This window comes from Zonotrichia albicollis, chromosome 34 (genome assembly GCF_047830755.1).
Source record: "Zonotrichia albicollis isolate bZonAlb1 chromosome 34, bZonAlb1.hap1, whole genome shotgun sequence".
NCBI lineage: Eukaryota > Metazoa > Chordata > Aves > Passeriformes > Passerellidae > Zonotrichia > Zonotrichia albicollis.
Window position 1 is genome coordinate 686,795 of NC_133852.1, and position 21,712 is coordinate 708,506.

Here is a 21,712-nt window from a genome sequence, read left to right on the forward strand (position 1 = left end):
GGGAAGGGGACACTGGGAGGGGACCCAAATGTCCCTTGTCACCCTGAGGTGGGGACAACAGGGCAGGACACCCCAAATGTCTCATCTGGTGACCCCCAAAGGATGGGGTGGTGTCCCCAAATGTCCCAAAGTGTTCCTGTCCCTTGTCCCCAAAGTGTCCCCAGGGTGGAGGGGTCAGTGAGGGGTCCCCAAATGTCCCCAAGGAAGGGGACACTGAGCAATGAGGGGACCCCAAATGTCCCCAAAAGGGGACACTGAGCAATGGGGGGACCCCAAATGTCCCCAAAAGGGGACAATGTGAGCAGTGAGGGGACCCCAAAGTGTCCCCAGGGTGGAGGGGTCAGTGAGGGTCCCCAAATGTCCCCAGGGTGGAGGGGTCAGTGAGGGTCCCCAAATGTCCCCAAAGGGGACAATGTGAGCAATGAGGGGACCCCAAATGTCCTCCTGGAGAAAGGGTCAGGGGGTCCCCAAAAGGGAAGGGGACACTGAGCAATGAGGGGACCCCAAATGTCCCAAAGTGTTCCTGTCCCTTGTCCCCAAATTGTCCCCAGGGTGGAGGGGTCAGTGAGGGTCCCCAAATGTCCCCAAGGAAGGGGACACTGAGCAGTGAGGGGACCCCAAATGTCCCAAAAGGGGACACTGAGAGCAATGAAGGTCCCCAAATGTCCCAAAGTGTTCCTGTCCCTTGTCCCCAAATTGTCCCCAGGATGGAGGGGTCAGTGGGGGTCCCCAAATGTCCCCAAAAGGGGACAATGTGAGCAGTGAGGGGACCCCAAATGTCCCCAGAAGGGGACACTGAGCAGTGAGGGGTCCCCAAATGTCCCCAAAAGGGACAATGTGAGCAGTGAGGGGACCCCAAATGTCCTCCTGGAGAAGGGGTCAGGGGGTCCCCAAAAGGGAAGGGGACACTGAACAATGAGGGGACCCCAAATGTCCCCAAAGGGGACACTGAGAGCAGTGAGGAGACCCCAAATGTCCCCAAAAGGGGACACTGAGCAATGAGGGGACCCCAAATGTCCCAAAAGGGGACACTGAGAGCAATGAGGGGACCCCAAATGTCCCCAGGGTGGAGGGGTCAGTGAGGGTCCCCAAATGTCCCCAAAAAGGGAAGGGGACACTGAGAACAATGAGGGGATGGAGATGTCCTAAACGTCCTCCTGGAGAAGGGGTCAGGGTGACCCCAAAAGGGGAAGGGGACACTGGGTGACCCCAAAAGGGTCAGCAACCCATGATGACCCCATGACCCCCAGGAGCAAGTGGAGCTCATGCTCCTCATCATCCTCATGGTGGAGCAATGAGGGGATGGAGATGTCCTGAAATGTCCTCCTAGTGAAGCGACCAGGGTGTCCCCAGAAGGGGAAGGGGACACTGGGTGACCCCAAAAGGGGACAGGGACACTGGGTGACCCCAAAAGGGGAAGGGGACACTGGGTGACCCCATAACCCCCTGAATCAGGGGGTTCTGACCTCCCCTTGCCCTCCATGCCCCTCTAGAAGCAGGTGGAGCTCATGCTCCTCATCATCCTCATGGTGGAGCAATGAGGGGATGGAGATGTCCTGAAATGAGGTGGGGTCAGGGTGACCCCAAAAGGGGAAGGGGACACTGGGTGGCCCCATAACCCCCTGAATCAGGGGGTTCTGACCTTCCCCTTGCCCTCCATGCCCCTCTAGAAGCAGGTGGAGCTCGTGTTCCTCATCATCCTCATGGTGGAGCAATGAGAGGACAGAAATGTCCTCCTGGAGAAGCGACCAGGGTGACCCCAAAAGGGCAAGGGGACATTGGGTGACCCCAGAAGGGTCAGCAACCCATGATGACCCCATGACCCCCAGGAGCCGGTGGAGTTCATGCTCCTCATCATCCTCATGGTGGAGCAATGAGGGGATGGAGATGTCCTGAAATGCAATGGGGTCAGGGTGACCCCAGAAGGGGAGGGGGACACTGGGTGACCCCATAACCCCCTGAATCATGGATTGCTGACCCTCCCCACCCATTGTGCCCCCCAGGAACAAGTGGAGCTCGTGTTCCTCATCATCCTCATGGTGGAGCAATGAAAAGATGGAGATGTCCTGAAATGCAGTGGGGTCAGGGTGACCCCAAAAGGGGAAGGGGACACTGGGTGACCCCATAAGGGTCAGCAACCCATGATGACCCCATGACCCCCAGGAGCAGGTGGAGCTCGTGCTCCTCATCATCTTCATGGTGGGGCAATGAGGGGACAGAAATGTCCTCCTGGAGAGGGGGTCAGGGTGTCCCCAAAAGGGGACAGGGACACTGGGTGACCCCATAACCCCCTGAATCTGGGGGGTTCTGACCTCCCCTTGCCCTCCATGCCCCTCTAGAAGCAGGTGGAGCTCATGTTCCTCATCATGCTCATGGTGGAGCAATGAGGGGATGGAGATGTCCTGAAATGTCCTCCTGGAGAAGCGACCAGGGTGTCCCCAAAAGGGGAAGGGGACACTGGGTGACCCCATAACCCCCCGAATCATGGATTGCTGACCCTCCCCACCCATTGTACCCCCTCCAGGAGCAGGTGGAACTCATGTTCCTCATCATCTTCATGGTGGAGCAATGAGGGGATGGAGATGTCCTGAAATGTCCTCCTGGAGAAGGGGTCAGGGTGTCCCCAGAAGGACAAGGGGACACTGGGTGACCCCAAAAGGGTCAGCAACCCATGATGACCCCATGACCCCCAGGAGCAGGTGAAGCTCATGCTCCTCATCATCCTCCTGGTGGAGCAATGAGGGGATGGAGATGTCCTGAAATGTCCTCCTGGAGAAGCGACCAGGGTGTCCCCAGAAGGGGAAGGGGACACTGGGTGACCCCATAACCCCCCAAATCATGGATTGCTGACCCTCCCCACCCATTGTGCCCCCCAGGAACAAGTGGAGTACGTGTTCCTCATCATCCTCATGGTGGAACAATGAGGGGACAGAAATGTCCTCCTGGAGAAGGGGTCAGGGTGTCCCCAAAAGGGGAAAGGGACACTGGGTGACCCCAGAAGGGGAAGGGGACACTGGGTGACCCCATAACCCCCTGAATCATGGATTGCTGACCTTCCCCTTGCCCTCCATGCCCCTCTAGAAGCAGGTGGAGCTCGTGTTCCTCATCATCCTCATAGTGGGGCAATAAAAAGATGGAGATGTCCTGAAATGTCCTCCTGGAGAGAAGTGACCAGGGTGTCCCCAGAAGGGGACAGGGACACTGGGTGACCCCAAAAGGGGAAGGGGACACTGGGTGACCCCATTTCATGTTCCTCATCATTCTCATGGTGGAGCAATGAGGGGATGGAGATGTCCTGAAATGTCCTCCTAGAGAAGCGACCAGGGTGTCCCCAGAAGGGGAAGGGGACACTGGGTGACCCCAAAAGGGGAAGGGGACACTGGGTGACCCCATAACCCCCCAAATAATGGATTGCTGACCCTCCCCACCCATTGTCCCCTCCAGGAGCAGGTGGAACTCATGTTCCTCATCATCCTCATGGTGGAGCAATGAGGGGATGGAGATGTCCTGAAATGCGGTGGGGTCAGGGTGACCCCAGAAGGGCAAGGGGACACTGGATGACCCCAAAAGGGTCAGCAACCCATGATGACCCCATGACCCCCAGGAGCTGGTGGAGCTCATGCTCCTCATCATCTTCATGGTGGAGCAGTGAGGGGATGGAGATGTCCTGAAATGCGGTGGGGTCAGGGTGACCCCAAAAAGGGAAGGGGACACTGGGTGACCCCAAAAGGGGAAGGGGACACTGGGTGACCCCAAAAGGGGAAGGGGACACTGGGTGACCCCATAACCCCCTGAATCATGGATTTCTGACCCTCCCCACCCATTATGCCCCACCAGGAGCAGGTGGAGTTTGTGTTCCTCATCATCCTCATGGTGGGGCAATAAAAAGATGGAGATGTCCTGAAATGTCCTCCTGGAGAGAAGTGACCAGGGTGTCCCCAGAAGGGCAAGGGGACACTGGGTGACCCCATAACCCCTGAATCTGGGGGTTCTGACCTCCCCTTGCCCTCCATGCCCCTCTAGAAGCAGGTGGAGCTCCTGCTCCTCATCATCCTCATGGTGGAGCAATCAGGGGACAGAAACGTCCTCCTGGAGAAGGGGTCAGGGTGTCCCCAAAAGGGCAAGGGGACACTGGGTGACCCCAAAAGGGTCAGCAACCCATGATGACCCCATGACCCCCCAGGAGCCGGTGGAGCTCATGCTCCTCATCATCCTCATGGTGGAGCAATGAGGGGATGGAGATGTCCTGAAATGCAATGGGGTCAGGGTGACCCCAGAAGGGGAGGGGGACACTGGGTGACCCCATAACCCCTGAATCTGGGCGTTCTGACCCTCCTCACCCATTGTGCCCCCCAGGAGCAAGTGGAGTTCGTGTTCCTCATCATCCTCATGGTGGAGCAATGAGGGGGCAGAAATGTCCTCCTGGAGAAGGGGTCAGGGTGTCCCCAGAAGGGGAAGGGGACACTGGGTGACCCCAAAAGGGGACAGGGACACTGGGTGACCCCATAACCCCCCGAATCTGGGGGTTCTGACCCCCAGGAGCAGGTGGAGGATGAGCTGTTCCTCATCATCCTCATGGTGGAGCAATGAGGGGATGGAGATGTCCTGAAATGTCCTCCTGGAGAAGCGACCAGGGTGTCCCCAGAAGGGGACAGGGACACTGGGTGACCCCAGAAGGGGAAGGGGACACTGGGTGACCCCATAACCCCCTGAATCATGGGCTGCTGACCCTCCCCACCCATTGTCCCCTGCAGGAGCAAGTGGAGTTCCTGTTCCTCATCATCCTCATGGTGGAGCAATGAGGGGATGGAGGTGTCCTGAAATGCGGTGGGGTCAGGGTGTCCCTAGAAGGGGACAGGGACACTGGGTGACCCCAAAAGGGTCAGCAACCCATGATGACCCCATGACCCCCAGGAGCCGGTGGAGCTCATGCTCCTCATCATCCTCATGGTGGAGCAATGAAGGGACAGAAATGTCCTCCTGGAGAGGGGGTCAGGGTGTCCCCAGAAGGGGACAGGGACATTGAGTGTCCCCAGAAGGGGAAGGGGACACTGGGTGACCCCAAAAGGGGACAGGGACACTGGGTGACCCCATAACCCCCTGAATCATGGGCTGCTGACCCTCCCCACCCATTGTGCCCCCTCTAGAAGCAGGTGGAGCTCATGCTCCTCATCATCCTCATGGTGGAGCAATGAAAAGATGGAGATGTCCTGAAATGCGGTGGGGTCAGAGTGTCCCCAAAAGGGGAAGCGGACACTGGGTGACCCCAAAAGGGCAAGGGGACACTGGGTGACCCCATAAGTCACTGAATCAGGGGGTTCTGACCTCCCCTTGCCCTCCATGCCCCTCTAGAAGCAGGTGGAGCTCCTGCTCTTCATCATCTTCATGGTGGAGCAACGAAAAGATGGAGATGTCCTGAAATGCAATGGGGTCAGGGTGTCCCCAGAAGGGGAAGAGGACACTGGGTGACCCCATAACCCCCCGAATCATGGATTGCTGACCCTCCCCACCCATTGTACCCCCTCCAGGAGCAGGTGGAGCTGATGCTCCTCATCATCTTCATGGTGGAGCAATAAAAAGATGGAGATGTCCTGAAATGTCCTCCTGTAGAAGCGACCAGGGTGTCCCCAGAAGGGGACAGGGACATTGGGTGACCCCAAAAGGGGAAGGGGACACTGGGTGACCCCATTTCATGCTCCTCATCATCCTCATGGTGGAGCAATGAGGGGATGGAGATGTCCTGAAATGTCCTCCTGGAGAAGGGGTCAGGGTGTCCCCAGAAGGGCAAGGGGACACTGGGTGACCCCAAAAGCATCAGCAACCCATGATGACCCCATGACCCCCAGGAGCCGGTGGAGCTCATGCTCCTCATCATCCTCATGGTGGAGCAATGAGGGGATGGAGATGTCCTGAAATGTCCTCCTGCAGAAGTGACCAGGGTGTCCCCAGAAGGGGACAGGGACACTGGGTGACCCCGTAACCCCCTGAATCATGGATTGCTGACCCCATTGTCTCCCCCTGGAGCAAGTGGAGTTCGTGTTCCTCATCATCCTCATCATCTTCATGGTGGAGCAATGAGGGGATGGAGATGTCCTGAAATGCAATGGGGTCAGGGTGACCCCAAAAGGGGACAGGGACACTGGGTGACCCCATAACCCCCTGAATCAGGGGATTCTGACCTCCCCTTGCCCTCCATGCCCCTCTAGAAGCAGGTGGAGCTCATGCTCCTCATCATCCTCATGGTGGGGCAATGAGGGGATGGAGATGTCCTTGTTGTGGTGTGATTCCAATATGTCCTGAAATGCGGTGGAGTCAGGGTGACCCCAAAAGGGGACAAGGACACTGGGTGACCCCATAACCCCCCGAATCATGGATTGCTGACCCTCCCCACCCATTGTGCCCCCTCCAGGAGCAGGTGGAGGATGAGCTGTTCCTCATCATCCTCATGGTGGAGCAATGAGGGGACAGAAATGTCCTCCTGGAGAGAAGCGACCAGGGTGTCCCCAAAAGGGGACAGGGACACTGGGTGACCCCATAAGTCCCTGAGTCAGGGGATTCTGACCTTCCCTTGCCCTCCATGCCCCTCTAGAAGCAGGTGGAGCTCATGCTCCTCATCATCCTCATGGTGGAGCAATGTCCTGAAATGTCCTCCTGGAGAAGCGACCAAAAGGGGAAGGGGACACTGGGTGACCCCATAACCCCCTGAATCATGGGCTGCTGACCCCATTGTCCCCCCCAGGAACAAGTGGAGTACGTGTTCCTCATCATCTTCACCGTGGAGACCTTCCTGAAGATCATCGCCTACGGGCTGGTGCTTCACCCCAGCGCCTACATCCGCAACGGGTGGAACCTGCTGGACTTCGTCATCGTCATCGTGGGGTCGGCGCCTCTCTGGGGACACGGGGACACCTGGTGGGGGTGGTGGCACCCGTGTGTGACCTCCTGGTGTCCCCACAGGCTGTTCAGCGTCATCCTGGAGCAGGTGTCCCACAAGCCGGGCGATGCCCACCACATGAGCGGCAAGCCGGGCGGGTTTGATGTCAAAGCTCTGCGCGCCTTCCGCGTGCTGCGCCCGCTGCGCCTCGTGTCCGGGGTGCCCAGTGAGAGCTGGGGGGGTTTGGGGGGAATTTGGGGGGGTTTGGGGGGATTTTGGGGGAATTTGGGGGGATTTTGGGGGGATTTGGGGGGAGTTTGGGGGGATTTGGGGGGATTTTGGGGGGTTTTGGGTTCTGCTCCTTGTCTTGGGGGTGCCCAGTGAGAATTGGGAGGATTTGGGGGGATTTGGGGGGTTTGGGGTCTGTGCCTCGTGTCCGGGGTGCCCAGTGAGAGTTGGGGGGATTGGGGGGAATTTGAGGGAATTTGGGGGGATTTGGGGGATTTGGGGGAATTTGGTGGTTTTGGGATCTGCTCCTCGTGTTGGGGGTGCCCAGTGAGAATTGGGGGGAATTTGGGGGGAATTTGGGGGGATTTGGGGGGAATTGGGGGGTTTGGGGTCTGCCCAGTGAGAAATTGGGGGGGTTTGGGGAGAATTTGGGGTCTGTGCCACATCTCGGGGGTGCTCAGTGAGAAACTGGGGGGATCTGGGGGGATTTTGGGGGTTTTGGGGGGATTTGGGGGGATTTTGGGGGGATTTGGGGGGTTTGGAGTCTGCCCAGTGAGAATTGGGGGGATTTGGGGGGGATTTGGGGGGGATTTGGGGAGATTTGGCGGGATTTGGGGTGTCAGGGGTGCCCAGATTTGGGTCGGGGGTGCCCAGTGAGAACTGGGGGATTTGGGGGGGTTTGGGGGACTTGGGGGGATTTTGGGGGAATTTGGGGGGATTGGGGGGATTTGGGGGGATTTGGGGGAATTTGGGGGGAGTTTGGGGGGATTTGGGGGGAATTTGAGGGGATTTTGGGGGGGTTTGGGGGGGATTTGGGGGGTTTGGGGTCTGCCCAGTGAGAAATTGGGGGGATTTGGGGGGAATTTGAGGGGGGATTTGGGGGAATTTGGGTGATTTGGGGGTTTGGGGTCTGAGCCTCGTGTCGGGGGTGCCCAGTGAGAGCTGGGGGGATTTGGGGGGGATTTGGGGGAATTTGGGGGAATTTGGGGGGAATTTGGGGGGATATTGGGGGGATTTTGGGGGGTTTGGGGTCTGCCCAGTGAGAAACTGGGGGGGTTTGGGGGGATTTTGGGGGGTTTGGGGTCTGCCCAGTGAGAAATTGGGGGGATTTTGGGGGGTTTTGGGGGGTTTGGGGTCTGCCCAGTGAGAAACTGGGGGGATCTGGGGGGGATTTGGGGTCTGCGCCTCGTCTCGGGGGTGCCCAGTGAGAGTTGGGGGGATTGGGGGGAGTTTGGGGGGATTTGGGGGGTTTGGGGTCTGTGCCTCGTATCCGGGGTGCCCAGTGAGAGTTGGGGGGGGTTTGGGGTCTGCCCAGTGAGAAACTGGGGGGGTTTGGGGGGAATTTGGGGGGATTTGGGGAGAATTTGGGGGGATTTTGGGGGGTTTGGGGTCTGCCCAGTGAGAAATTGGGGGGATTTGGGGGGAATTTGGGGGGATTTAGGGGGTTTTGGTGGTTTTGGGGTCTGCGCCTCGTGTCGGGGGTGCCCAGTGAGAACTGGGGGATTTGGGGGGAGTTTGGGGGGATTTTGGGGGGAATTTGGGGGGTTTGGGGGGGTTTTGGGGGGATTTGGGGGGTTTGGGGTCTGTGCTTCGTCTCAGGGGTGCCCAGTGAGAAATTGGGGGGATTTGGGGGGAATTTGGGGGATTTGGGGGGATTTGGGGGATTTGGGGTCTGTGCCTCATGTGGGTCCCCAGTGAGAAACTGGGGGGATTTTGGGGGGGGGATTTGGGGGGTTTGGGGTCTGCCCAGTGAGAAATTGGGGGGAATTTGGGGGGTTTGGGGGGGATTTGAGGGGATTTGGGGGAATTTGGGGGATTTGGGGGAAATTTGGGGGTTTTGGGGTCTGTGCCTCGTGTCGGGGGTGCCCAGTGAGAAACTGGGGGGATTGGGGGGGTTTGGGGGGATTTGGGGGGATTTGGGGGGAGTTTGGGGGGATTTGGGGTCTGCCCAGTGAGAACTGGGGGGATTTGGGGGGATTTTGGAGGGATTTGGGGGGATTTGGGGTCTGCCCAGTGAGAAATTGGGGGGATTTGGGGTGTTTGGGGTCTGCACCTCGTGTCGGGGGTCCCCAGTGAGAACTGGGGGGATTTGGGGGGATTTAGGGGGTTTTGGTGGTTTTGGGGTCTGTGCCTCGTGTCGGGGGTCCCCAGTGAGAATTGGGGGGATTTGGGGGGATTTGGGGGGTTTGGGGTCTGCCCAGTGAGAAATTGGGGGAATTTGGGGGGTTTGGGTTCTGCACCTTGTGTCCGGGTGAGAGTTGGGGGGATTGGGGATATTTGGGGGGATTTTGGGGGGTTTTGGGGTCTGTGCCTCGTCTCGGGGGTGCCCAGTGAGAGCTGGGGGGATCTGGGGGGATTTGGGGGGAATTTGGGGGGAATTTGGGGGGATTTGGGGGAATTTGGGGGAATTTGGGGGGAGTTTGGGGGGGATTTGGGGGAATTTGGGGGGATTTGGGGGGGTTTGGGGGGTTTGGGGTCTGCGCCTCGTGTCGGGGGTGCCCAGTGAGAATTGGGGGATTTGGGGGGAATTTGGGGGGTTTGGGGTCTGCCCAGTGAGAAATTGGGGGGATTTGGGGGATTTGGGGGGAATTTGAGGGAATTTGGGGGGAGTTTGGGGGGATTTGGCGGGATTTGGGGGGTTTGCGGTCTGCGCTTCGTGTCAGGGGTGCCCAGTGAGAAACTGGGGGGATTTTGGGGGGGATTTGGGGGGTTTGGGGTCTGTGCTTCGTCTCAGGTGTCCCCAGTGAGAAATTGGGGGGATTTGGGGTGTTTGGGGTCTGTGCCTCGTGTCCGGGGTGCCCAGTGAGAGTTGGGGGGATTTGGGGAGAATTTGGGGGGTTTGGGGTCTGCCCAGTGAGAACTGGGGGATTTGGGGGGATTTGGGGGGATTTGGGGGGAATTTGGATGGTTTGGGGTCTGCCCAGTAAGAACTGGGGGGATTTGGGGGGAACTGGGGGGATTTGGAGGGATTTTGGGGGGAATTTGGGGGTTTTGGGGTCTGCACCTCGTGTCGGGGGTCCCCAGTGAGAACTGGGGGGATTTGGGGAGATTTGGGGGGTTTGGGGTCTGTCCAGTGAGAAATTGGGGGGATTTGGGGAGAATTTGGGGGTTTTGGGGTCTGCGCCTCGTGTCAGGGGTGCCCAGTGAGAACTGGGGGGATTTTGGGGGGAGTTTGGGGGGATTTGGGGGTTTGGGGTCTGCCCAGTGAGAACTGGGGGGATTGGGGGGGATTTGGGGGTAATTTGGGGGATTTGGGGTTTGTGCCTTGTGTCCGGTGTCCCCAGTGAGAAATTGGGGGGATTTTGGGGGGAATTTGGGGGGATTGGAGGGATTTGGGGTCTGCTCCTCATGTCGGGGGTGCCCAATGAGAATTGGGGGGATTTGGGGGGATTTCGGGGGAATTTGGGGTCTGTGCCTTGTCTCAGGGGTGCCCAGTGAGAACTGGGGGGATTTGGGGGGAATTTGGGGGGGTTTTGGGTTCTGCTCCTTGTCTTGGGGGTGCCCAGTGAGAATTGGGGTATTTGGGGGGATTTTTGGGGGAATTTGGGGGGGATTTGGGGGGTTTGGGGTCTGCCCAGTGAGAAACTGGGGGGATTTGGGGGGGAATTTGGGGGGATTTTGGGGGGATTTTGGGGGGATTTGGGGGGTTTGGGTGATGGGATTTTGGGGGGTTCAATGATTTATATGGGAATTTATGGGGTTCTCAGTGATTTATATGAGAATTTTAGGAATCTCAAGTATTTATATGAAGACTTTTGGGTTCTCAATGATTTATATGAGAATTTTTGGGTTCTCAATGATTTCTTTGAGAATTTTGGGTCTCTCAATGATTTATATGAGAATTTTGGGGGTCTCACTGATTTCTATGAAGATTTTGGGATTCTCAATGCTTTATATGAGAATTTTTGGGGTTTATATGAGAATTTTTGAGGTGAGGATTTCTCAGTGATTTCTATGAGAATTTTTGGAGTCTCAATGATTTCTATGAGAATTTTTGGGGTCTCAATGATTTATATGAGAATTTTGGGAACCTCAGGTATTTATATGAAGACTTTGGGGGTTTTTGGGATTTTCACTGATTTATATGAAGACTTTGGGGGTCTCACTGATCTGTGTGAGAATTTTGGGGCTCTCAGTGATTTCTATGAGAATTTTTGGGTTTCTCAATGCTTTATATGAGAATTTTGGGGTTTATATGCGAATTTTTGAGGTGAGGATTTCTCAGTGATTTCTATGAGAATTTTTGGGTTCTCAATCATTTCTATGAGAGTTTTTGGGTCTCTCAATTATTTCTATGAGAATTTTTGGGTTCTCAATCATTTCTATGAGAAATTTTGGGGTTCTCAATGATTTCTATGAGAATTTTGGGAACCTCAGGTATTTATATGAAGATTTTGGGGGTTTTTGGGATTTTCACTGATTTATATGAAGACTTTGGGGTTCTCAATGATTTCTATGAGAATTTTGGGGAGCCTCAGGGATTTATATGAAGATTTTGGGATTCTCACTGATTTCTATGAAGGTTTTGGGATTTTCACTGATTTATATGAAGACTTTGGGGGTCTCAATGATTTCTATGAGAATTTTGAGGAGCCTCAAGTATTTATATGAAGATTTTGGGGGTCTCACTGATCTATGTGAGAATTTTGGGTCTCTCAATGATTTCTATGAGAATTTTGGGGTTCTCAATGATTTATATGAGAATTTTTGAGGTGAGGATTTCTCAGTGATTTCTATGAGAATTTTTGGGGTCTCAATGATTTCTATGAGAATTTTGGGATCTTAGGGGATTTCTATGAAGGTTTTGGGATTCTCACTGATTTCTATGAAGGTTTTGGGATTCTCACTGATTTCTATGAAGGTTTTGGGATTTTCGCTGATTTATATGAAGACTTTGGGGTTCTCAATGATTTCTATGAGAATTTTTGGGGTCTCTCAATGATTTCTATGAGAATTTTGGGAACCTCAGGTATTTATGTGAAGATTTTGGGGGTCTCACTGATCTATGTGAGAATTTTGGGTCTCTCAATGATTTCTATGAGAATTTTTGGGGTCTCAGTCATTTCTATGAGAATTTTGGGAGCCTCAGGCATTTATATGAAGATTTTGGGGGTCTCACTGATCTATGTGAGAATTTTGGGTCTCTCAATGATTTCTATGAGAATTTTGGGTCTCTCAGTGATTTCTATGAGAATTTTTGGGTCTCTCAATGATTTCTATGAGAATTTTGGGGAGCCTCAGGGATTTATATGAAGATTTTGGGATTCTCACTGATTTCTATGAAGGTTTTGGGATTTTCACTGATTTATATGAAGACTTTGGGTCTCTCAGTGATTTCTATGAGAATTTTTGGGGTTCTTGGTGATTTCTATGAGAATTTTGGGATTCTCCCTGATTTATAACGAAGCCTTTGGGGGTCTCCCTGATTTCTCACGGCCCCCCTGTGCCCCCTGCAGGCCTTCACATCGTGCTCAACTCCATCATGAAGGCCATGGTGCCGCTGCTGCACATCGCGCTGCTCGTGCTCTTCGTCATCATCATCTACGCCATCATCGGCCTCGAGCTCTTCATCGGCCGCATGCACAAGACCTGCTTCTTCATCGGCTCTGGTGGGGCTGGGGGCTGCAAACGGGGGGGGACGGGGGGTTTGGGGCACCCCCAGAGTCAGGGGCACCCCCAGAAACCCCTCAGGGCTCCTGTTCAGGGATTGGGATCCCCACATTGAGATTCCTCCTAAAAATTTCTGAGATTCCCCCTAAAAATTTCTGAGATTCCCCTAAAATTTCTGAACCGAGGATCCCCCAGGACATCCCACCAGGGTTTTGGGGTTCTTTAACACACTGAGACCCCCCTAAATCTCCTGAGAACCCCCCCAGCAGGGTTATGGAGTTCATTGGCACACTGAGACTCCCCTAAATTCACTGAGAACCCCTCCAGGACACCCCAGCAGGATTTTGGGGTTCCCAACACACTGAGACCCCCCCAAATCCTCTCCAGGACACCCCAGCAGGATTTTGGGGTTCCTTAACTGACTGAGACCCCCCTGGAGACCCCAGGACACCCCCAGAGTCCCCTCAGGGCTCCGGTTCAGGGATTGGGATCCCCACATTGAGATTCCCCCTAAAAATTTCTGAGATTCCCCCTAAAAATTTCTGAGATTCCCCTAAAATTTCTGAACCGAGGATCCCCCAGGGCATCCCACCAGGGTTTTGGGGTTCTTTAACTCACCGAGACCCCCCCTAAATCCCCTGAAGACCCTTCCAGGACACCCCAGGAGGGTTTAACTCACTGAGACCCCCCCTAAATTCACTGAGAACCCCTCCAGGACACCCCATTGGGGTTTTGGGGTTCCCAACACACTGAGACCCCCCTAAAGACCCCAGGACACCCCCAGAGTCCCCTCAGGGCTCCCGTTCAGGGATTGGGATCCCCACATTGAGATTCCCCCTAAAAATTTCTGAGATTCCCCTAAAATTTCTGAACCGAGGATGCCCCAGGACATCCCACCAGGGTTTTGGGGTTCCCAGAACACTGAGACCCCCCTAAATTCACTGAGAACCCCTCCAGGACATCCCCAGGAGGGTATTGGGGTTCCCAAGACTTTGAGACCCCCCCCTAAATTCCCTGAGAACCCCCCCAAGAGAGCCCAGCAGGGTTCTGAGTTCCTTAATTTAGGGGTGAGGTCTTCTTAACACACTGAGACCCCCATAAATTCCCTCTGGGTCACCCCAGTGGGGTTTTGGGGTTCTTTAACACACTGAGACCCCCCTAAATTCCCTCTAGGACACCCCAGCAGGATTTTGGGGTTCTTTAACTCACTGAGACCCCCCTAAATCCCCTAAAGACCCTTCCAGGACACCCCAGGAGGGTTTAACTCACTGAGACCCCCCCTAAATTCACTGAGAACCCCTCCAGGACACCCCAGTGGGGTTTTGGGGTTCCTTAACTCACTGAGACCCCCCTAAATTCCCTAAAGACTCTCCCAGGACATCCCAGTGGGGTTTTGGGGTTCCTTAACTCACTGAGACCCCCCTGAAGACCCCAGGACACCCCCAGAGTCCCCTCAGGGCTCCCGTTCAGGGATTGGGATCCCCACATTGAGATTCCCCCTAAAAATTTCTGAGATTCCCCCTAAAAATTTCTGAGATTCCCCTAAAATTTCTGAGATTGTCCCACTCCCAGAACTGGGGATATCCCAGGACACCCCAGTGGGGTTTTGGGGTTCCCAGAATGTTGAGACCCCCTAAAATTCCTGAGACCCCTCAGCCCAGCATTGAGGATCCTCCAGGACACCCCAGCAGGATTTTGGGGTTCATTGACCCACTGAGACCCCCCTAAATCCCCTGAAGACCCTCCCAGGACACCCCAGCAGGGTTTTGGGGCTCCTTAACTCACTGAGACCCCCCTAAATCCTCTCCAGGACATCCCAGCGGGGTTTTGGGGTTCATTGACTCACTGAGACCCCCCTAAATTCTCTCTAGGACACCCCAGTGTGGTTTTGGGGTTCCTTAACTCACTGAGACCCCCCTGAAGACCCCAGGACACCCCCAGAGTCCCCTCAGGGCTCCCGTTCAGGGATTGGGATCCCCACATTGAGATTCCCCCTAAAAATTTCTGAGATTCCCCTAAAAATTTCTGAGATTCCCCTAAAATTTCTGAGATTGTCCCACTCCCAGAACTGGGGATATCCCAGGACACCCCAGTGGGGTTTTGGGGTTCCCAGAATGTTGAGACCCCCTAAAATTCCTGAGACCCCTCAGCCCAGCATTGAGGATCCTCCAGGACACCCCAGCAGGATTTTGGGGTTCATTGACCCACTGAGACCCCCCTAAATCCCCTGAAGACCCTCCCAGGACACCCCAGCAGGGTTTTGGGGCTCCTTAACTCACTGAGACCCCCCTAAATCCTCTCCAGGACATCCCAGCGGGGTTTTGGGGTTCATTGACTCACTGAGACCCCCCTAAATTCTCTCTAGGACACCCCAGTGTGGTTTTGGGGTTCCTTAACTCACTGAGACCCCCCTGAAGACCCCAGGACACCCCCAGAGTCCCCTCAGGGCTCCCGTTCAGGGATTGGGATCCCCACATTGAGATTCCCCCTAAAAATTTCTGAGATTCCCCTAAAAATTTCTGAGATTGTCCCACTCCCAGAACTGGGGACCCCCCAGGACACCCCAGTGGGGTTTTGGGGTTCTTTAACTCACTGAGACCGCCCCTAAATTCACTGAGAACCCCTCCAGGACACCCCAGTGGGGTTTTGGGGTTCATTGACACACTGAGACCCCCCTAAATTCACTGAGAACCCCCCCAAGAGAGCCCAGCAGGGTTCTGAGTTCCTTAATTTAGGGGTGGGGTCTTCTTAACACACTGAGACCCCCATAAATTCCCTCTGGGTCACCCCAGTGGGGTTTTGGGGTTCTTTAACACACTGAGACCCCCTAAATTCCCTCTAGGACACCCCAGTGGAGTTTTAGGGTTCCTTAACTCACTGAGACCCCCCTGAAGACCCCAGGACACCCCCAGAGTGCCCTCAGGGCTCCCGTTCAGGGATTGGGATCCCCACATTGAGATTCCCCCTAAAAATTTCTGAGATTCCCCCTAAAAATTTCTGAGATTGTCTCACTCCCAGAACTGGGGACCCCCCAGGACACCCCAGCGGGGTTTTGGGTTCCTTAACACACTGAGACCCCCCCAGATTCCCTAAAGACTCTCCCAGGACACCCCAGCAGGATTTTGGGGTTCCCAGAACACTGAGACTCCCCTAAATTCCCTAAATCCTCTCTAGGACACCCCATTGGGGTTTTGGGGTTCCTTAACTCACTGAGACCCCCCTAAATCCTCTCTAGGACACCCCAGTGGGGTTTTGGGGTTCATTGACACACTGAGACCCCCTTAAATTCTCTCTAGGACACCCCAGTGGAGTTTTGGGGTTCCTTAACACACTGAGACCCCCCTGGAGACCCCAGGACACCCCCAGAGTCCCCTCAGGGCTCCCGTTCAGGGATTGGGATCCCTACATTGAGATTCCCCCTAAAAATTTCTGAGATTCCCCCTAAAAATTTCTGAGATTCCCCTAAAATTTCTGAGATTGTTCCACTCCCAGAACTGGGGATCCCCCAGGACACCCCACCAGGGTTTTGGGGTTCCTTAACTCACTGAGACCCCCCTAAATTCACTGATAACCCCTCCAGGACACCCCAGTGGGGTTTTGGGGTTCCTTAACTCACTGAGACCCCCAAAATCTCCTGAGCACCCCCCCAGCAGGGTTAGGGGGTTCATTGGCACACTGAGACCCCCCTAAATTCACTGAGAACCCCTCCAGGACACCCCAGTGGGGTTTTGGGGTTCCCAGAATGTTGAGGCCCCCTAAAATTCCTGAGACCCCTCAGCCCAGCATTGAGGATCCTCCAGGACACCCCAGCAGGATTTTGGGGTTCCCAGAACACTGAGACCCCCCTAAATCCTCTCCAGGACATCCCAGCAGGATTTTGGGGTTCCCCAACACACTGAGACCCCCCCTAAATTCACTGAGAACCCCCCCAAGAGAGCCCAGCAGGGTTCTGAGTTCCTTCATTTAGGGGTGGGGTCTTCTTAACACACTGAGACCCCCATAAATTCCCTCTGGGTCACCCCAGTGGGGTTTTGGGGTTCCCAACATACTGAGACACCCCTAAATCCTCTCCAGCACATCCCAGCAGGATTTTGGGGTTCCTTAACACACTCAGACCCCCCTGAAGACCCCAGGACACCCCCAGAGTCCCCTCAGGGCTCCAGTTCAGGGATTGGGATCCCCACACTGAGATTCCCCCTAAAAATTTCTGAGATTGTCCCACTCCCAGAACTGGGGAACCCCCAGGACACCCCAGTGGGGTTTTGGGGTTCATTGTCACACTGAGACCCCCCCAAATCACCTGAGAACCCCTCCAGGACACCCCAGTGGGGTTTTGGGGTTCCTTAACACACTGAGACCCCTCTGAAGACCCCAGGGCACCCCCAGAGTCCCCTCAGGGCTCCCGTTCAGGGATTGGGATCCCCACATTGAGATTCCCCCTAAAAATTTCTGAGATTCCCCTAAAAATTTCTGAGATTGTCCCACTCCCAGAACTGGGGATCCCCCAGGACACCCCATTGGGGTTTTGGGGTTCTTTAACTCACTGAGACCCCCAAAATCTCCTGAGCACCCCCCCAGCAGGGTTATGGGGTTCATTGGCACACTGAGACTCCCCTAAATTCACTGAGAGTCCCCACAGGACACCCCAGTGGGGTTTTGGGGTTCCCAACACCCTGAGACTCCCCTAAATCCTCTCCAGGACACCCCAGTGGGGTTTTGGGGTCCATTGACACACTGAGACCCCCCTAAATTCACTGAGAACCCCTCCAGGACATCCCAGTGGGGTTTTGGGGTTCCCTAACATACTGAGACCCCCCTGAAGACCCCAGGACACCCCCAGAGTCCCCTCAGGGCTCCCGTTCAGGGATTGGGATCCCCACATTGAGATTCCCCCTAAAAATCCTGAGATTCCCCTAAAATTTCTGAGATTGTCCCACTCCCAGAACTGGGGATTCCCCAGGACACCCCAGCAGGATTTTGGGGTTCCCAACACTTTGAGACCCCCCTAAATTCACTGAGAACCCCTCCTGGACACCCCAGTGGGGTTTTGGGGTTCCCAGAATGTTGAGACCCCCCTAAAATTCCTGAGACCCCTCAGCCCAGCATTGAGGATCCTCCAGGACACCCCAGCAGGATTTTGGGGTTCCCAACACTCTGAGACCCCCCTAAATCCCCTAAAGACCATTCCAGGACACCCCAGGAAGGTTTAACTCACTGAGACCCCCCCTAAATTCACTGAGAACCCCTCCAGGACACCCCAGTTGGGTTTTGGGGTTCCCAACACTCTGAGACCCTCCTAAATTCACTGAGAACATCCCAGTGTGGTTTTGGGGTTCCCTAACACACTGAGACCCCCCTGAAGACCCCAGGACACCCCCAGAGTCCCCTCAGGGCTCCGGTTCAGGGATTGGGATCCCTACATTGAGATTCCCCCTAAAAATTTCTGAGATTCCCCTAAAATTTCTGAACCAAGGATGCCCCAGGACATCCCATCAGGGTTTTGGGGTTCCCAGAACACTGAGACCCCCCTAAATTCACTGAGAACCCCTCCAGGACATCCCCAGGAGGGTATTGGGGTTCCTAAGACTTTGAGACCCCCCCCTAAATTCCCTGAGAACCCCCCCAAGAGAGCCCAGCAGGGTTCTGAGTTCCTTAATTTAGGGGTGGGGTCTTCTTAACACACTGAGACCCCCATAAATTCCCTCTGGGTCACCCCAGTGGGGTTTTGGGGTTCCCATCACTCTGACACCCCCCCTAAATCCCCTAAAGCCCCTTCCAGGACACCCCAGGAAGGTTTAACTGACTGAGACCCCCCCCTAAATTCACTGAGAACCCCTCCAGGACACCCCAGCAGGATTTTGGGGTTCCTTAACTCACTGAGACCCCCCTAAATCCTCTCTAGGACATCCCAGTGGGGTTTTGGGGTTCCCTAACTCACTGAGACCCCCCTGAAGACCCCAGGGCACCCCCAGAGTGCCCTCAGGGCTCCCGTTCAGGGATTGGGATCCCCACATTGAGATTCCCCCTAAAAATTTCTGAGATTCCCCCTAAAAATTTCTGAGATTCCCCTAAAAATTCTGAGATTGTCCCACTCCCAGAACCGGGGATCCCCCAGGACACCCCAGTGGGGTTTTGGGGTTCCTTAACTCACTGAGACCCCCCCCAAATCACTGAGAACCCCTCCAGGACACCCCAGTGGGGTTTTGGGGTTCATTGACACACTGAGACCCCCATAAATCCTCTCTAGGACATCCCAGTGGGGTTTTGGGGTTCCTTAACACACTGAGAGCCCCCAAAATGTCCTGAGAACCCCAGGAGGGTTTAACTCACTGAGACACCCCTAAATTCACTGAGAACCCCTCCAGGTCACCCCAGTGGGGTTTTGGGGTTCTTTAACACACTGAGCCCCCCAAAATCTCCTGAGCACCCCCCCAGCAGGGTTTTGGGGTTCCCATCACTCTGAGACCCCCCTAAATCCCCTAAAGCCCCTTCCAGGACACCCCAGGAGGGTTTAACTGACTGAGACCCCCCCCCTAAATTCCCTGAGAACCCCCCCAAGAGAGCCCAGCAGGGTTTTGAGTTCCTTAATTTAGGGGTGGGGTCTTCTTAACACACTGAGACCCCCATAAATTCCCTCTGGGTCACCCCAGTGGGGTTTTGGGGTTCATTGACACACTGAGACCCCCCTAAATCCTCTCCAGGACATCCCAGTGGAGTTTTGGGGTTCCTTAACTCACTGAGACCCCCCTGAAGACCCCAGGACACCCCCAGAGTCCCCTCAGGGCTCCCGTTCAGGGATTGGGATCCCCACATTGAGATTCCCCCTAAAAATTTCTGAGATTCCCCTAAAATTTCTGAGATTGTCCCACTCCCAGAACTGGGGATCCCCCAGGACATCCCATTGGGGTTTTGGGGTTCCTTAACACACTGAGACCCCCCTAAATTCCCTAAATCCTCTCTAGGTCACCCCATTGGGGTTTTGGGGTTCTTTAATACACTGAGATCCCCCTAAAGCTCCTGAGACCCCAAACCCCAGCACTGAGGATTTCCCAGGATACCCCAAGCAGGATTTTGGGGTTCCCCAACACACTGAGACCCCCCCTAAATTCACTGAGAACCCCCCTAAATTCACTGAGAACCCCCCTAAATTCACTGAGAACCCCCCCAAGAGAGCCCAGCAGGGTTCTGAGTTCCTTAATTTAGGGGTGGGGTCTTCTTAACACACTGAGACCCCCATAAATTCCCTCTGGGTCACCCCAGTGGGGTTTTGGGGTTCCTTAACTCACTGAGACCCCCCTGAAGACCCCAGGACACCCCCAGAGTCCCCTCAGGGCTCCCGTTCAGGGATTGGGATCCCCACATTGAGAGTCCCCCTAAAAATTTCTGAGATTCCCCCTAAAATTTCTGAGATTGTCCCACTCCCAGAACTGGGGATCCCCCAGGACATCCCAGTGGGGTTTTGGGGTTCATTGTCACACTGAGACCCCCCTAAATTCCCTAAATCCTCTCTAGGTCACCCCATTGGGGTTTTGGGGTTCTTTCATACACTGAGATCCCCCTAAAGCTCCTGAGACCCCAAACCCCAGCACTGAGGATTTCCCAGGATACCCCAAGCAGGATTTTGGGGTTCCCCAACACACTGAGACCCCCCTAAATTCCCTGAAGACCCTTCCAGGACACCCCAGGAGGGTTTAACACATTGAGCCCCCCTAAATCCTCTCTAGGACACCCCAGTGGAGTTTTGGGGTTCCCTAACTCACTGAGACCCCCCTGGAGACCCCAGGACACCCCCAGAGTCCCCTCAGGGCTCCCGTTCAGGGATTGGGATCCCCACATTGAGATTCCCCCTAAAAATTTCTGAGATTGTCCCACTCCCAGAACTGGGGATCCCCCAGGACACCCCAGTGGGGTTTTGGGGTTCCTTAACTCTCTGAGACCCCCCTAAATTCCCTAAAGACTCTCCCAGGATATCCCAGCAGGATTTTGGGGTTCCCAACACACTTAGACTCCCCTAAATCCTCTCCAGGACATCCCAGCAGGATTTTGGGGTTCCTTAACTCACTGAGACTCCCCTAAATTCCCTAAATCCTCTCTAGGTCACCCCATTGGGGTTTTGGGGTTCTTTAATACACTGAGATCCCCCCAAAGCTCCTGAGACCCCAAACCCCAGCACTGAGGATTTCCCAGGATACCCCAAGCAGGATTTTGGGGTTCCCCAACACACTGAGACCCCCCCTAAATTCACTGAGAACCCCCCCAAGAGAGCCCAGCAGGGTTCTGAGTTCCTTCATTTAGGGGTGGGGTCTTCTTAACACACTGAGACCCCCATAAATTCCCTCTGGGTCACCCCAGTGGGGTTTTGGGGCTCTTTAACACACTGAGACCCCCCTAAATCCTCTCCAGCACATCCCAGCAGGATTTTGGGGTTCCTTAACTCACTGAGACCCCCCTGAAGACCCCAGGGCACCCCCAGAGTGCCCTCAGGGCTCCCGTTCAGGGATTGGGATCCCCACATTGAGATTCCCCCTAAAAATTTCTGAGATTCCCCTAAAATTTCTGAGATTGTCCCACTCCCAGAATTGGGGATCCCCCAGGACATCCCAGTGGGGTTTTGGGGTTCCTTAACTCACTGAGACTCCCCTAAATTCACTGAGACCCCCTCCTGGACACCCCATTGGGGTTTTGGGGTTCTTTAATACACTGAGATCCCCCTAAAGCTCCTGAGACCCCAAACCCCAGCACTGAGGATTTCCCAGGATACCCCAAGCAGGATTTTGGGGTTCCCCAACACACTGAGACCCCCCCTAAATTCACTGAGAACCCCCCCAAGAGAGCCCAGCAGGGTTCTGAGTTCCTTCATTTAGGGGTGGGGTCTTCTTAACACACTGAGACCCCCCTAAATTCCCTCTAGGACACCCCAGCAGGATTTTGGGGTTCTTTAACACACTGAGACCCACCCAAATCACCTGAGAACCCCTCCAGGACACCCCAGTGGGGTTT

General features: G+C 54.9%; 1 protein-coding gene across 1 annotated transcript in view; it reads left to right on the top strand.

Annotated features, from left to right (window-relative positions):
• Window positions 1-21,712, top strand: part of CACNA1F (calcium voltage-gated channel subunit alpha1 F) — an 88,873-nt gene that overhangs the window by 5,671 nt on the left and 61,490 nt on the right. Inside the window, exons 4-6 of the mRNA XM_074531036.1 lie at window positions 6,740-6,879; window positions 6,958-7,100; window positions 12,559-12,711. Of these exons, the coding sequence (XP_074387137.1) occupies window positions 6,740-6,879; window positions 6,958-7,100; window positions 12,559-12,711 (436 nt within the window). The remainder of the gene's footprint in view (window positions 1-6,739; window positions 6,880-6,957; window positions 7,101-12,558; window positions 12,712-21,712) is intronic.